A 17986-nucleotide genomic window follows, 5' to 3' on the forward strand; every position below is an offset into this window, starting at 1 on the left:
ACTGCTGTTTAAGTATTACACCTGTCTATACTGAACGTGTCTCAGCTGTGTTTTTCAGTCATCCATCTCACACATGTGTCTCAGAACAGATTTGCTCCTATTTTAATTCGTACAGCTACACACAGGTCATGTAAGTGTGCACATAACTGCAATTCGGAGAGCATTTTTACAATCTATCTATATATTTTCCTCTGTTTTACGCACGTAACTAAAGTGACTTTGTATTGGCCTCTTTGCGCTTCTGAAACGTGCATGACTAACAAGCAACGCTGTACCTGAACGCCTTCAATGCAGACATACAAACAGCACTCACTACTGCTACTGCCCCGGTAAACATGCCGCTCACGCTGCACTTTCTGTGTAGATATGGTGTTGCAGTTGCCAGGCTGTGTGCCGAAAATTGGCTTTTTTGATATCAGATAGAAGGTGTAAATGGGGTGTAACAAACAAGCTCTATTGACTAAAAAACAACTTTTTTAGTGCATAATATGTACCTGGGGAGCCACTTTCATTGGATTGAACAGGGCCACAACTTGGAATACGATATCCAGGTATGTTCATACATTGACGACTGTCAATATTTGCAATGCCGTTTTGATATTCATGTGACATCAATATTTGAACAAACCAAAAAGTAGAAATAAATGAGAGCTCCCCATCACTAATGGAGCTGGTAAAGCTGCTTCAATGAGGAACAAAATGACTAATTCTGCAATTCTCACCTTTGACTTTGCGCTTCTAGATACATTTAAGATATTTTAAATTATTTCAGCTCTATCACTGCACTGAGACCAGTATGTTAAAAATAATTATCACTTTAATGCCATTCCTGTCAATACTTACTTTCTAAGTAGCATGCATGGCTGTGCTTGCCGTCTTTTGGCCATTTCGACAGAAAAAGTATGTTTCACTGGGGTTAAGTGGGGGCAGACAGATCTATACACTGATCCCACATCAATTTTGAACAGATGGAAAGTTATTAGTGGAGGTTGAATGGGGATGGAAAGAGGTGATTGTGGACAGCAGGGCAATTGCTATACACACTGCCTTCTCACCTGCGATGTATCATTTTCAACAGAGGAGGAGGGAAGTGCAAGAACAGCAGCCAGGTACCAGCAAGCGTGTGCTTGTCTGCACATATTTTTATGTCTGTAATCCCAAACCTTCCTGTTTTGTTCCCTGGAACCAAAGACAATAAACTTGTTGTTTATTTATCTCCTTACATAACACACAGGAACACAGGCGAGCTGTCTTGAGTACCAGCATCCCTCTGCTATGTCACTTCAGGACACAGAGAATTACAGTCTGACATAATCAAGACTTCATAATTCATCTTCAGGTTGAGCAGCTTGTCCCCACCTAACCTTTGTGTGTCAGAGTGGGAATCACAATCTGCACCTTCTTTGCAACTGTTGCCCAAAATCACAATTGTGCACAGCCCTCGGAGGCAGTGGTCATTTGACATATTAAATATCCTTTTTGTAAACAAGTAATTGCATATAGCATCTCTAAATAATTTATGCATTTTATCTTGATTTATTATTAATAGTTCCAGTAATTTCCAAAGTAGTGTTTCCTGTTTGTTGCAGTATCTACGGAGCTCAACTGCTGTTACAACTGACTTGAATGTCAGATCTTACTGTATGTTTCATATTTCTACTTTTCAAATCCGTCTCTATTTTGGTGAGGCCTGAAGTTGCTCTCTTTAGATTTTTTGCTGCTGTGCTGTGAAAACCACAAATGTGCAAAACCTTTCATGAGCTTAGAAACACAGCCTTGGTTCCAGCTTTGTGGGAATTCATTTTTCAGATAACCCAACAGGTTTGATTTACAGTAGCTTGGGAAGTAAACTGAATAAAATTAAGAACTGCAATGATTAGTTGAATAACAGAAAATGAATCATCACCTATTACGATCATCGATTACTTGAGACATTCCAGCTTCTTCAATGTGATTTTTTTCTGGTTTTTATTATAGCTGAATATCTGGGCTTTTCAGAAACAATGATCAGCATTGTTTATGTTTTTTGGACATTTTATAGACCAACCATCTAATCAATTAATCGAGAAAATAATCAATAATAATAATAATAATTATTCAATAATAACAGCAATCATTAGTTGCAGCCAAAAACATAACTTGCACAATCCCATTATGTGTAAATAACATGCTCCTCAGACAGTCAAGTAAATATTCTCCCTGGGAGCAGAGAGAATAGTGCTGCACTTAATAGCTGTGCTGGTAATCTCTACTCATTGAAACAGAGTTTCCCCACAGGGAGATATTTTCCATTTCTTACAACAGATTTGGGGTGTTTACCTGATAATTTAATCATGAGCTCTTTAACTCCTACAGTAAGTAACATCCACAGCTGAAGCCAAGAGTATTATATAGTCCTTTGGCAATACCGCCATGGTCCTAGAGTGATTATGTAGTAAAGAAATGCTTAAAAAAAAAAAAAAAAAAAGGGTAACACAGAACAAGCACAACATGAAAGCTTATTTGTCTTAATAATGTATTTGTATGCCTTACTAACATCATACCTGGCACTTACTTACAAATCCAAAAGTTTTTATTCAAGGATATTTTCCTCCTTACTCGAATGTTTGATTCAGTTCGGTGGTCATGAGCGAGGCATAGAGAAATGAGACTGTCATGTTGTGTGTTAGCAACATGATTAAGTCGGATGCCAACCTTTTCTAACTTTGATGCATTCATGTCGGCCGTATTTAATTCATGAGTCTGGTGTGGAAGATTGAAAGTGGTAAGACGAGGCAGAAAGGAAGGACGGCAGTAACATGTTGTAATTTGCAGGTTTATTCCATCTTCTAACTGACTGTGCCTGTTGGCAAAATTCTCGTCTTTTTCTCTCTGCAATTGCTTCTTATACTACCCCTCCCACTTTTCTTTCTTCCTTCAATGTCCACTTTTTCCCTTAACTTTCACTGTTTTAAGCTTTTCACCGCCTCATCTTTACTGTCATCCATCACTCTTTTCTTCCTGCTTTTCCTCCACATGCATTGTCCTCCCTCTTCCCACTTTTACATTATCCATCCTATTCCTGTTTTTTTTCTTATTCCACTCTGTCATCTCTCCACATCTCTCTGCCACTGTGTGTAAATGTGTCCTCAGTTTTTACAACTCATATTTTATGCATTCAACTCTTATGCAGAGCAACTAACAGAGCAACCACGAGAAGTCTGTAGCTCATTTCTGCAATGCAGTGTATTCCTCTTCCTATCTCCTGCCCACCCCCCCACCCCCAAACATTTTCATCTCTTTCCATACTCATAATGCCCTGCTTTTTTTTTCTCCTTCCTTTATTTCCTTCCATCAGTCTCCCTATAGGTAAAGGAAGGCAGAGGGGGTTGATGGTGAATACTTGGCCTCCCACCAGCACACATACTTTATAATCAACGGACATTAAAATGGTCCTGTTTTCTGTGAGCACACCCACGTATGTGCATGTACGTTTCATGGCAATGTTAGTTCATTTATATTAGTGCGAGGGAATGTTTGTTAGTAGTCTGTATTTGTGCGCCTGCTGTTTGCCCACTTGTTGTATGGCTGGCCGGCTAAATAAATACATCAGATCCTGAGCTCAAAAGAACACATTTGTCTTTCTCCCTGGAGAATGTGAATTATTTAACATGAAAAGCTGGAGAGAGAGATGACTAACATTAGCGGATGACGTGGCTGGAGAAAAGAGAAATGGAGACGGATGGGAGGAGGGAGAAGGACCAGATGGGCTGGGGTGACACAGAGCCAAGGAGAGCTGGTATAAAGAGATGGGGTAAAAAAAAAGTGTGATAAAAGAGAAAAGTTGAATGAAAGAAGAGTCAAACGCTGCAGAGGGAGAGTGGGATGGTAAGTGATAATGGTTTTGAGAGGGAGATTTTGTATAAAAGGCAAAAATCAGTTGGAGGGAAGCAGGGAAAGAAAAACGGAAAAAAATAAAAGTGAAAGCAAAAATATGAAGAGACTTCTGCCTGAGACAAAAAGAGTTGGAGGGTTGATGAGGACATGACAAGAAGTGACAACAGACAGAGGGGAAGATGAGTGCAACAGAGGGAGTGACTTCAGAAACATATGATCGGGCACTGGTGCCAACTCTTGAGCCCACACGAATGCACACACGCACACACATCAGATAAATCCCCAAGCTTCTCCAGCAGATTTCAGCCTGTTAACCTGAGTCACCCTGCCTCACCCCATCTCACCCTGCCACATGGTCCCAACAGGGGCCAGCGAGAGACTGGTGGATAGACAGAAACCTCATGTTACAGAGGAATATTGAAAAACAGAGGGAATTAAGGACAAAGGAGAAAAAGGGAGAGACGAACGGTGGGGGGAAAAAGGAGAAAGAGGAGGTAGAGAAGGTGAGAAAGAAAGCAAACTAACAGACGTGTGAGAGGAAGTCGTGAAGCACCACTGAGATCAGTGGGAAAGAAATTAAGTGCGTACTTCTTTGGCAACATTGGAAGTGCATGGGGGGTAAACGGGTGAGGGAAAAATAAAAAAGTGAGAGGGGGAAAGGGGAGGAGAAGGAAGGCGTGTAGTAAATTACAGAGGGAAGGAGAGCAATAGGAAGGAATAGCAGGGTGGTGAATGCGCCTGGAGCCGGATTGTGGAGCAGCAAACAACAGAGATAATAAGAGAATCTGCTGAAGGCATGCGGCACACTCAGTAATTATATAGAAAGAGCAGCCTGCTTTAATTAGAACAGGATGGAGCTCATGAGTGTGACAGAAACACACACAAAAACACACAAATACACATGCACATGAAGCGCAGCATTTGCAAGGTGAATTATTACATAATTTATTTTCCCTTGGTCTATTCATGCTGGTGGCATTTCATAATGAGATTGGAGAACATGTGTGCACTCATCACTGCAAGTACAAGTAGTGCAAATTTGTGAATGCATGCAGGTTCACGACATATAGTAACAATGCTGTGTGTGCACATGTGGGTCTTGCTGACAGTAGGATGGTTCAACACTACAGTACACCACTTCTAACTGGTCTGTGTGCTTTTTTTGTAAACCTGTTTTTTTTTTTTTTGCTTGTACACCTTTAAGAGAAAGCTGACTGAGCTAATATGCTAATTTTCAATAATGTCTCCTCCACATTTACACTCGCAGTGCACATTCATATCTAGAAGCTGGTCAAGTGCCACCACAGTACTTCCAGTCTTCTGAGCAATTATTGGATTAAGTGTTTCTCATCCGTTCATGGCACCAGGACTTGCTCTATTCATTCCATTCAAGTATAGTTTTGTGTTTTTTATTAATCCAAAGTGGATTTAAATTTGTACTTGTGTCTTCATACATGTTTTTACGAAAATAACATATATATATTAAAATATACATTACATAAGCAATGAATAACCTTGACAATAACTAACATATTATACCATCCCATGGGAAAGGGAAATGGGAAAGCCTCCCAACTTACAACCGAGCAATGGATTTAGGGGCATCAGTCTAACTTCATGTGTGTTTCTGCATTTTCCAATGTGTCCTACAAACTTCACTCTCTTTCACATTTCATATGTTGTTATACTATTACTTATTTAGAACAAATTGTGGTTAAAACGCATGTTAAGTTATGTGCATATTTGTCGATGCCCTTCCAATAGTACTGACTTGATTGTCTATATAAGTGTCAGTGCTTTGCTACTATAGAAGTATGCAAAAAGTTGAAATCTTTACTTTGATTGCTGAATTCTTCCCCTGAACCATAGCCCAGCATGCTTAATAAAAAAAATAAAAAAAATAAAAATAAAAAATATATATATATATAGATGAGTAGCTTTTCCAGACACTATAGCACACAAATATGCACAACAACATTAGTCTGCCTCATTTTGGCAATTTAGTAAGTATTTCTATCAGCATTAAAATAACAGAAGGTTAAGCGTACCTTATGAAAACTACATATATTATAATCTGAAATAATCCAGTGTTGCCTGTGACAGATGTTACTGGTACATTGCGTGTGGTAATAATCCTCTTCTCTCCTGCACAACACTATCTGCTTACACCATTATCAGTAGCTGCTCACTGGCTACTCAATATTATTGACCTGCACTGAGACACTTAGTGCATTTGCACTCACTCAGTTACACAATTAGACCCAGGAGTAAATAAGACATATTTACAGAACCTGCACTAATGTACACAAACACCACACACACACACACACACACACACAGACACACACACACACACACACTTGTTTAACATTATGGTTGTGCAATGCAGTGATTGCCTGCTTTGCATTTATCATATTAGGTTTCATAGCAGTCAGTCATGCATGTCCTCCATGCACACATACACAGGCGTGATGGTGAGCCATACATTTCTTTATTCTCACAGCTGTTATCACACTATCTATGTCTCTCAGGCATACAGCAACCCAGTGTGTCTCTCCCACACATACACACACATACACACACACACACACACACACACACACACACACACACACACACACACACACACACACACACACACACACACACACACACACACACACACACACACACACACACACACACACACACACACACACACACACACACACACTCTAAATGAAATAAACCTAACTATGTGTGTCCGCTGAATAAGTGTGTCCATTCTATATGTGTGTATGAGCAGTCCCAGAGCAATTCCTCAGTTTAGTGGAGCATTATGGCTGATCAATAGCTCTGGTGCAGTGGGAGATGTCGGGGTTGTTGCTGCATATTCATACCATTACAGCTGAACTGAGAAATTAGGTACTACAGGGGATGTGTGTGTGTGTATGTGTGTGTGTGTATATATTTACATATGAGATCTTGTTCTTCATTGGTGTGGTAACTTCGCCATCTTTGTCTGCCTGTTTCTTTGGCAATATGCCTGACCTGTCATATCCCTTTACTCCTTTTCCTTCAATACTTTTGAATTATTTTGTCATTGTTAGAAAATGCCTCATTTCTCTGTGCTCATCCATGCCTTTGCCATATTACCTGACAATGCTCGTAGCTCATAATTACTCTGTTCTCAGTGTCACAGTGTCCGTCAGATTTTATTGTCCTCAGACCAGCTTTTATTGGAGACAAAGCATTGTGGTAATTACAAAAAGCAGGTCAAGCAACACATACTTTATTTGCACACAGACAAATTGCCAATATCAGTGAGCTGCACTTATCTCCAACTGTCAAACACTTATAATACCGAAGAACGAGAAATTCTGCAACAGAGCAAATGTTCTGCATGACTTCAACATAGCCGCTTCTACCAACTTTTTTACTGACACTTTTTCCATTTTCACTCCAATTGTATGTTGTGTATCTAAAAAATCTGAACTGTGTTTTCTTCAGAAAACAAGCAGAATAGCATTAAATAACCAGAGCTGCAGCACCTTTGCAGTTCCTCTTAGCTTCTCTGTGTAAATTGAGAATACGTATAGCTTAAAAGAGAAAGATGAGCAATAGGAACTTTACTTTTTTCCTCTGCCATATTCACTTTTCCAGCCTTCTCAATTGTTTGCCCCCCAACCCTTAACCCACTTGTTTTCCACCTCTGTCCTACTTCTGAAAATACCATATTCATGCAATCCAACATTTTTTATCCAAAGCTTTCATCTCTATTGTTCTACATCTGCCATCAGCCCTCTCTTCCACCCCACTTCATTCCCATTACCAACTCCTCTTTCCTCCTCTCACTCCAAGGGCACTTAATGTATTTCTCTTTAAGTTCATATTCTCAAATCTTATTCTTGCCTCTTTATTGTCTTTAATTCTTGCGCTTCCTGATCCTCAATTTCTCAATTAAATAAAACTAATTACTGTATCAGCAGGAGAGTGGTCTGCCATTTCCTTGCCTGTGTTTGTTTTAATTATAACTCATTGTCGCTGGTGGTCACTCGAAGCAAGTATGACTGTCCTCTCTGTTGGATATGGGTACTCATGGGTCTTCAGATGGCTGTAGAGGCCAATCCGTGATTGACATACTTTGGTGCAGTGTGGGCAGGGGAGAGTGATGGTGGTTGGTGGTGGTGGAGCCTTTTTCTCTCTCTCCTTGATGTGCTGTCGTCTGCAGCACAGCGGAGTTCCATTTCATGACGTGCAGTTATTTCCTGCACAGATTTCTTCTAGGAGCACCTGTCCAGTGCAATCTGCTCCTAGTTGCTCAGTGTGATAAGAATTTCTTCAGACTGGTCTTGATATTGTTTTTAAAATGTTTTTTTCTTTTTGCTGCCAGGGGCTTGGTGATTTTCCTTCAACTGGGAGTAAAGAATATATTTGGGGAGGAGTGTGTTGGACATGGGGTTGGCATATCCTGTCCTTCAGAGTTGGTGGTGATGCTGATCATGCTGGCTTTCTCCAGAATGCTTAAGTTGGTGCATCTGTCCTCCCAGCTGATCTTCAGAATCTTTTGTAAGGATCTTTGGTGCTGTGCCAGCGCTCTCGGGTGCCTGCTGTAGGTTGTCCATGACTATGCTCCATACAGCAGGGAGAAAGTACAATGGCTCTGGAGAAAAGTTTTTTTGGGGCTTGGTCTTTAAAGGCTTTTCCTGAAATTGGCATAGTCTCCACTGGCAGAGCTCAGGTGATGGTTGACTTCAGAGTGGATGTCAGCTTTTGAGGTAATTTATGTGTTTCTGACAGCGTGTGTCAATCCCTCTGGACATGGTAATCCAGTCAGGATGTTAGAGGCAGTATATTTTCAGGGCACTTTTTATAGCTCGTTCTCCATGTGGGGTGAGCAGAATGGATCCTAAATAGAGCTGCTTAGTCGTGCAGCTACCACAGAGCTCTTCCTGCCTTGTTCCAAAAGCGCGGTGACTGAATCTAGCATGCACCGCATCATATGCTGGCTCATAACTACAGGATTCCAAATCTCACAATCCTGCCTGGGTCGCCACTTGCTGGTCACTATAGGTCTTAATCGAGGATGTTTGGGTTATGGAGGACACTTCATGTGACTCCACCACGACTATATGACAATCCACAGAGATTATAAATATAAATTACAAATCACATTCATGAGAACACACCATTGCTAGAAAAACAACTTCCAATAACAAAAATCTATTGCAACAATAAAGCAGAACAGCATCAACACCCTACAAGGATTTCAGCACTCCTACAATATCACCCTTCCATTATAATGAACACAGTCTGCTGTCAACTGAGTACAACACCCACATGGTATTGCACAACAATGCAAGATGGGGTGTGAAAGCTAACAGTAACAGTCAGGCAATCAAACTGCTGCTGTCGTATGAGCAATAGATTGTGACAAAAGATTTGAATACTGTCCGTCTCTGTTTACGTCAGAATGCATCACCCTACGCCACCCGCCGGTTTTACACTGACAATGCTTCATGTGAGTATGTGTGTGTGTGTGTGTGTGTGTGTGTGTGTGTGTGTGTGTGTGTGTGTGTGTGTGTGTGTGTGTGTGTGTGTGTGAGTGGGTGTGTGTGTACAACGGAAGAAAGAGTACATGAATCATTGATTTCACACTCATACACGCTAGGCCGCTCAGACCGTTCAGCCTTACGGTTCACACATCATGCTTCACATGTAAATATGTGTGACAACACTTTTTGGATGTACACATGAAATAAGGTAACGTGACTGATAAATTGAAGCCCTCACCATTGATGTCATTATCAACAGGCATGGATTGAAATTGAATGAGAAAGAAAGAAATAAAAAAAGCAAACTTCACTTTCTCTCAACACCAGTGCTTTCTTTTTGATTACTCTATTCATTCAGTGCTCCAACACAGTTATTCTTACTGTCGTTCACTGTTAACAGTATCTCTATCACATCTTCACATCTCTTGTGTCTCTTCTCATATGGATCATCATTTCATTCCTGCCATCTCCTTCCCTCTTTTCTATTCACCTGTCCTCTCATCATCCCTCATCATTAACATTACTTCTTATTTAAAATGTCCCTCCATATCCTCCTTGTACACCTTTTAACACCATTTCCATTTCTTATGTTTCACCACCAAACATTGATAAATCCCAAAAAATCTTAAAACAAATGACCCCCCCCCCCACGCGTGTTCAATCAGAATTTCTCCCATTAAAATCAACCTGTTTCAAGAAGATTTTTTTTTCTCATGATTATACAGTAGCAGTTTGTTTTATTGTCTTTTTTCAATGATTTTCCAAATTTCTGACAATCTGAACTGTTAACACAAGTTAAAATTAGTTGCAGAGTCAGGTTCTCAGTGCTCAAAAACAGACAACTATTAGGTCAGATGGAAAAAATGGAGATTGTTTTCAGTAGTTCTATATTTCCTGAAGCAGACATCACAGTTTCACATTGTTCTCATAAAAATGTTTGGGCTTTAAATAGTTAGACATCAATAGTTCCTGATGTAGTCAAGTCATGACTACACCTCCCTCTAATTTCACATCTGCTTTACAACCATTTCTGCTTTGTTCTTCATCGTTTTGTTTCCCTCCCTTCGTTACACAGTCCCCTCCCTTGTTCTTTTTGTTCTCTCTTTGCTTTCTGTCTGCTTTCATCTAACCATGCATCCCCACTGTCTATTTATCCATTTCCTACCTTCACAGCTGCTGTGTCCCTCCTCGTAGCCGGCGCTGCAGCTGCACTTCCCAATGGGCACCAGCCATTCCCCCTCGGCACTGCAATGCATCCTGGGAGGGCTATCTGTGTCAACCTCAGAGTTGTTGACGCAGGTGCCGCGCACCTCTACCAACGTGGCGAAGGCTGCCTCAGCCACTGTGTCGGGGAAGACTGCCAGGTTCTGGACGGTTGCGAGGCAACGTTTGTAGTAGACCCGCACGGCCACAAGCGCCACGCAGGCGCCGACGTCCTGGAAGGCCAGGTGGAAGCCCTTACGGTTGAGGTGGCCGATCTCGCGCACCTCCGTGTTCAGCTTCATCTTCCTCTCACCCAGGTCACCCTGTGTGAAGCTCTCATCAGCGGCGATGGTGTCAATCTTTATGTAGCGGTCCTCTCGAGTGATACCACCTAGGTCCCTGTCTGACTCAACGTAGAGGAGGTTGAAGGTCTCCTTACAGGTACCTGCTACACCAGGGATGCTGTTGCAGTCCCGAAGTGTGAACTGGAGCTCCACAAAGATGCGTTGACCACCTCGGCGTGCCACCCAGCCAGTCTGTAGCCAATTGTTCTGCTGCGTGGGCTCCATCACGTTGCACACCTGGTACGTCCGGATAGGCTTGTACTTCTCATCTACACCACTTATCTCCTCCCACTGGAGAGAGAGGGGTAAGGTGGGGAGAGACAAAAAGGAGGGGAGAGGGACAACAAATAGAAGCAAATGAGGAGGTGCAGCGAAGAGGATGACAGGAGGAATGGCACCATAGCATAAGAGGAAAGAGGAGGATAACAGGGAGAGTGTGATGGTGGTGGTGGTAAAAAAAACAAAATAAAGGGAAGGAAGATGATTGTATAGTTGAAAACATGTAGGATGAGACAGCAGGGAGTAAAGTGATGAAGATGAGGCAGTGAAAAGAAAGAAAATGTAATGTGAGGTAGGGGGAGGCAAAACAGATAATGACAAAGAAAAGAAAGAAAGAAAACAGTCAGTTCAGGTTAACAGCCTAATGACATCTGATGTGTGGGTGTCTGGAAAAAAAACGAAAAAAAACCTTGGCTCTCAGTTTCTCTGATAGCGTCACAGATAAAAAGACAAACTGTACATCCTCAGTCATCACATGAGCCTCGAGTGCTGCGTTTGCAACTATGGGTCAGACTTTAATTTACTTTCTAGCCAGTTTCTTTTGATCTCAGCCGCCTTTGGCACTAACAGTAATGGCATTTCAGTGGAATGTTTGTTAAATATCTTCGCCTACACCCTGCTGCTGCATTCCTGAGAAATAGCTCAGAAAAAAAAAAAAAAAGATACAGCAAGATTAATCTGAGGTCTTTTTCTGAGGTCTTTAGCAGAGGAATCATCCTTACAAAATCTAAGTGGTCAAGTGAAAACATGTATATAGTATGTGGTATGTTGGCCTTGACTGAGCTTCTCTGGAAATACAGGGGTTTTCTCTAATCAGTGATATGAATAATTGATCATTACTGGTACATCCGCTGACAAAAGTTGTTTTATGTGAACTGCGGCACAAAAAGAAATTAGGGTAAAATTTAAAGTAACTGCTGCCTTTCTTCTAAATAAAACCATTCACCAGGAGCAGTAGAGCCGCCTACTTTGATTTACTTTCAGGGAGCAAGTATGAAGAAAAACTGTGAAAAACTTTATTTGTCCAAGAGATGAATGATCACAACTGAGACACTCTGACTTGACAGAATTGAAAGTGAACTGAGCACCAAATGTGAATTTCTCCGTCTCTCACACATACACAGACACACAGACACACACACAGACACACACACACAGACACACACACACACACACAGACAACCAGACAGTGAAAATGGATTATCTGCAATGGTAATGTGATAAACTGCTCTACTGCCATAGTGACTAAACCAAAGAGGATGGAGTGTGTTGTCTCCCAGTTCTGTTGAGGCTTAGGTGAATCTTGCAAGTCCATGAATCTTAGATATAGCTTTGCATGTGGCCAATTCAAGCTGACAATAATTCACCACACTCCACAAACAATACATATGTGTACTCGGCGCTGTATGTCAACACACATACACACATAAACACAATTCCTAACTACTGCTATTTATTTAACAGACATCTTGGGTATGTGTTCATGGAAAGGCCAAGCTCCAGTAGGAAAGTGGGTGACAAACTGCTTCAGTATGGGTACATTCTTTAAAAAGGGGCTCCTGCATTCATCTTGCAGTCATAACTTGGGTTTTTATAAAGCATATCGATCAATGTGTAAGGCGACCATTAATCTATGCAGCATATCTGTGTGGCTGGTTTGGATGCTGCAGTATCCTAGCTTGGTTTAGCACCATCAATTAATGATAATGATGGGATGGGAGAGATGTGAGAGGAAGGTGTGAGTGAAGAAAAGAAAAGCAGAAACATCATGTGGAGAAAGAACGTGAGGGATGGAAATCAGGGGGCCGAGCCAGCTGTTAAGCAGGCAGCTGTGTTGTGGAACATGGCAAGGGACTGAGAATGTACATAAATAAATAAACATACAGACAAAAAAAATGCTAGTAAGAAAACTTACTCCGTTGGGGGGATACGACGTCCAGCCCAGCTCTGCCTGAGTCTCTTTTGAATTCAGCAGCACAACTGCAGGAAAAATAAGAAAAGGGAAAAACAGACAGACAAGCATATGGTTAGAGGTCAGTTGTGGTGGCATGATAGAGGCAGTTTGCCTTTATTTAATCTTGTCAAGATAAATACTGTAAATTTGTCAACAGGCTGCAGCGGGCACATGACAACAAAACAAGGTAAAGACTAACTCAAAGACAGAGTGGTTTTAAGTCTAACAGTTTAAGTGCAACATGTCATGTTACATTTTGTGATAATGAAAGAAAGCCATTAACATTGAGGCAGGCTTGTCAAAATCTGGTGAGGGTGAACGTATCCTCTGATAAGTGCATTAATATCCATCTGTTGAGGACTTAAGCTGGACAAAGAGCTTTCTATCATCCACTGGCTTCGCCGGTAAAAACACACAAGAGACCGCAAACCAAACACGACCACAAAGCTTTCAAAACAAGCTGAGAGACAAAGAGGAACCTCAGTTAGCTTTTATTGGCCCAGAAGAGAAAACACAATACCTAAGAGGCAAAAGAAAAAAGTCTATGTTCTATGAGTTTTCTTTTCAGCACCACAGACAGCAGGAGAGTGAGCTTTGAGTCTGCTTTCAGGACCATGGACAGCTACAAAAGAACTAAAGATCAAGTGGTGTGCGGCAAGAGAGAGCTCAGTGGTTTACTGCTTCAAATGCATAAAGAAAAACAAAAAAATGTGAAGTTTCCAAAAAGGAACATATAGGTGAACAGTTGATACTTTTATATAAAAGGTGTTACTTGTTAAGTGTTAAATGGCTTTACCAGAACACCATTGACAGGATTTCTACAAGGTGTTGTTATAAGCATGTTTGACAATTATATAATGTAAATACAAAAGATGTGATTTTTTTTAACCTAAAATACTCCTTCTACTGTATGATTATAGTAATATTATAGGTAGTGCTTGACAGAAAACCAAAGTAACTGAATACTTTCGCTCCCTGTTCAAACCAAAGCAGTGAGAATGGCTGCTGTTTCAGAGTCAGCAGTATGCAGCAGGCATACACGAAAGTCATCATCAGCACATTTATCTTAATCTATCATGTTATATCAACATATGTAGTGACATATGGTGGGCTGCATTATCGCCTCCTCTTTTAAAGGATTTTGCTGATATTAGAGCTACCCATGCTTTAAGCTTGCATGCCTAAAAAGACCCCAACTGAACTCCCCACTGAGTTTCAGGCTCTCGTGCAGTGTTCCCATCACCTGCTGCCTTGAGGCAATATGGAGATCTGACAACTAGACAAAGACATGTTTGAGCACTCTGACAAGCATCCTGTGCAAAGATGGGTTTTTTTCTCCATTCTTAAAAAAAGTGCTACTTTCAGTCTTTTACTTGTACTTTGTTTTAACTGTTGTGTTCTGAGTCTATTTTCATCAACTTCAGGAACCTTGTAGGGCTATCGAAAATAACTTGCGTGACACAGTTGAGAGGAGGCAGCAGAGTCCTTGACAAGTAACTGCTTTTTTCATTATAAGCAATGCTCACAAGTATGACTTTTATCTGAAACCTGCTTCTATGTGACTAATAATTGGCCTTATTGACATTAAGAACTGCAAGAAGTAGAAACCGACACACTCTGACTAATGCTGTAGGCTTTGTATGACGTGACGACTCAAGACCTGTAATCTTACTGACTCATGCTCTGACAAAGAGGCTGTGGACTCTGACACAACCATGTTCACATGTACTGAAAGGAAAGGCAGATTTTAGGTCATTTTAGATCAAATAAAATGTACTATACACTAGCTGAACTTTTCAAAAAAAACTGTAGAAAACATGCAGGAAAAATAGCATAAAACATGACAACGGATGTTTTAATTGTCTTGCTTGAACCAAAGGCCCTGATTCAATCAACTCAGGGGAATAAATATTAATGTGAGGTTACATAAACGCTTTAAGATTGATCAAAGAGACCAGCTCTGTATGTGCACCACAATTTTTGTATGGATATTGAAAAGCCAAAACCCTTAGACAGCGAATGGATTTTTCTTCTTTTTTTGAGTTCGCTTGAAGAGAAGACATCGGCACCTTGGCTAGAGTGCAGAGAAGCCTTGCCTTGGACCATGTGAGATCCTTTACTAAACACTTAACTTCATTGTTTTTGGGTTAACACCGCTGGGTGCCCAAAGCATGGTTCTGTGGTTAGCTGATAACATAGAGGCATTTGGAGAAGATTAGAGGGGGAGAGGGCAAGGGTGGTAGTGAGACACAGAGGAGGGCTGAGGCGAAGAGAGACGATGAAAGAAAATAATCAGCAGAGGAGGGTGAAGGGAATAAAGAAAGAGAACCAACATGAAAGAGAGGAGGAAAAAAGTTGAGCTTGCAAGAAAGACAGAAGAAAAAGGAGAGGAGAAAGGGAGCACATGGAGTGCAAATAAATGAATACACCGGGTAATACACAGAGGGATCAGTGTGCCTTAGAGAGCAGTCAGTCAGTCAGAAAGAGACTCAGAGGGTGAAGTTGGCACTATGATCATACATTGAATATAAGTCATATAATAACAGTCTAGTTAGACAGACTAATGGGTCTTTAGGGGCAGGAGGGGGAGAGAAAAGTACACAGACAGCTATGAATAAGAGACAAAGATAGAGGCAAAGTAAAGCAAATGAAAGCCAAGGTAGGGGAAAGAAGGGTCACTAAAAGAAGGGGAGAGGGAAAAGTTAGAGACAAAGAAACAAAAGCTCTCCCTGTTACCCATGGCTCTGACTAATAGCCGTGACACATTAGCTGCTAAATACTCATTTCAAAGGTTGTTTCATAAATAATTGCCTGTCATTACAGGGACAATGTGGATCTGTGAGATAGTTTGGCTTTTCATGTCCTATTTAGGACAAATAAGGAGGCTGACTTTAATCACTAATACAAAAAACACAACATGATCACAACTATATGATGTATAAAGAGTAGCAGAGCCGGGTTTGGCCACTATATCTGGAGTGCTGGATCAGAAAGAGTTGCTAGATCTCTATGGGGCTCAATTCAGATCAGATGAAGTTTGATTGTTTTGATGCAAAGGAATAAAAAAATCACAGGACATAAGAGAAAGAGGAGTGTGAAAGAGGGTTTACCAGAGATTTAGGCATCACTACCGGCTTAAAAATGCAGACAATTTTGATTAATTACCACACCATAGCTCAGAATCTGTCCCAGTAATGGACCAAAGCCGATGGCACTACCTGTCTTGACTTTCAAAGATTTTTACTTTAACAAAATCTCCAGTTCAAGATACTACTCAGTTAAATGAAAGGAATGCAAAAGAAGGCACACAACAGCTCTGTTGAAAAGAATTTCTTTAATGCAATTTGGAGTGATGTGTTTTTTACCTCAGATATGAGAACTTTATGAATGTTTTTGGGCTGCAGAATGTTTTAAGGGAGGAGGAGAGTCTTCAATTTTCATACAATCATGTGTGTTGTTATTGCTGCTGCGTGCCTGAATATATTTGTGTGTGTGAAGGTGTAGGATGTGGTGGTTTTAAGGGATTTCGAGTTGCTTTCCTTTTTTGATTTGCTGTCAGAGCTTTCACAAAAAGCGTATTTAGAGTCTAAGCGTCTCTTTCTACCTCCCTCTGTCGCCTCACTCACTCTTTCATCTTTTGTCTTGTTTGTGGGATGTATTAATTGAGTTGTTGAGCCTTGCTGGTACACATGGATAAGACAGTGACAGATACAAGACAAGCACTGAGGGAAGAGTCGGCTGTAGGAGAGATGTACTCTATAGTACTCAGGTCAAGTATTCAAAAGAAAAGTGTGGGGGTGTTGGTGCACCAGAAGCACTCAGGAAGAGGCAAATACTAAAAGCTGGCCTTTGTCAAATGTCTAGCGAGGTCTAACACAGCTTTTTTTTATTGTAGCACGAAACATGAAACCAATTTCAAGGGCTTCCAAGGTTAAAGAGTCTCATTCTTTCAGCTTGAACTAAGTCTAAGTGCAACTTTTGAACTGAGAGTAAAGGCAGAGAATTTGATCTGAAAGGAGAGAAAAAAGCAGAAAAACAATATAGAAACAGTGTGATGCTCTTTTCGCCTAAGAAACAAAAGGTATGCATAAATATTGCGGGTTCTACCGAAGACATACTGTCATAGACAAAGAAATCTATCACACGCACACACACACACACAATCTTGGCCACAACTACACACTCTAACAAACAGACAATTTAAATCCCTCCCAGTGAATGGGGCTCATTATATAATTCGCCACGGTGATGTTCTATAGTTTCATGTCAGGATTAACTCTGGCATTGGCTGTCCTCCCTGCGACCCGCAGGCTATTTATCAGTCAGCGGACACCCAAGGAGACCACGGAGCTCAGGAAGTTCAACCTGCCAGAAGACAGAGCACCGAGACAGGGATAAGCACAGTCCACTGACACTCCTTCTGGGACAACTATTGTCCATGCATTACATTATCCTTCTCATACTGTAAGAACAGAAGAGAGGAAGAGGATACTGTAACTATGACGGGGTCGCAAAAAAAATAAAAAATGGACAGACTCAGGGGGGAACATCCAATATATAAGTGCTGTTACCTTTAGGCTCGGACTAAAATGGAAGTCCAAGTAGATTTGGACTCCCTAAGGACTTGACTTCAAAGCAAAAATATTAAAGTCTTAGGTCAGGTAAAATCCTCAAGGAAAATAAAAATAATAACAATAATAATAATTGAGAAAGCAACAGGCAGGCTTGTGTAGCCTGTAGAATACTAAACTATTAGACCTTTGTAATAAGGAGACATGATCTCACTTGAGGGAAAA

General features: G+C 40.9%; 1 protein-coding gene across 7 annotated transcripts in view; it reads right to left on the minus strand.

The window, feature by feature from the left end:
* Positions 1-11197, minus strand: part of LOC133996953 (ephrin type-A receptor 7-like) — a 110240-nt gene extending 99043 nt beyond the window's left edge. For all 7 annotated transcript variants that reach the window (XM_062436468.1, XM_062436469.1, XM_062436465.1 and 4 more), the window contains exon 1: positions 10576-11197. In XM_062436468.1, coding sequence (XP_062292452.1) covers positions 10576-11182 — 607 coding nt within the window. In that variant the 5' untranslated portion in view covers positions 11183-11197. The remainder of the gene's footprint in view (positions 1-10575) is intronic.
* Between the last annotated feature and the right edge of the window lie 6789 nt (positions 11198-17986).

The sequence above is a fragment of the Scomber scombrus genome, chromosome 16, assembly GCF_963691925.1.
Source record: "Scomber scombrus chromosome 16, fScoSco1.1, whole genome shotgun sequence".
Lineage (NCBI taxonomy): Eukaryota > Metazoa > Chordata > Actinopteri > Scombriformes > Scombridae > Scomber > Scomber scombrus.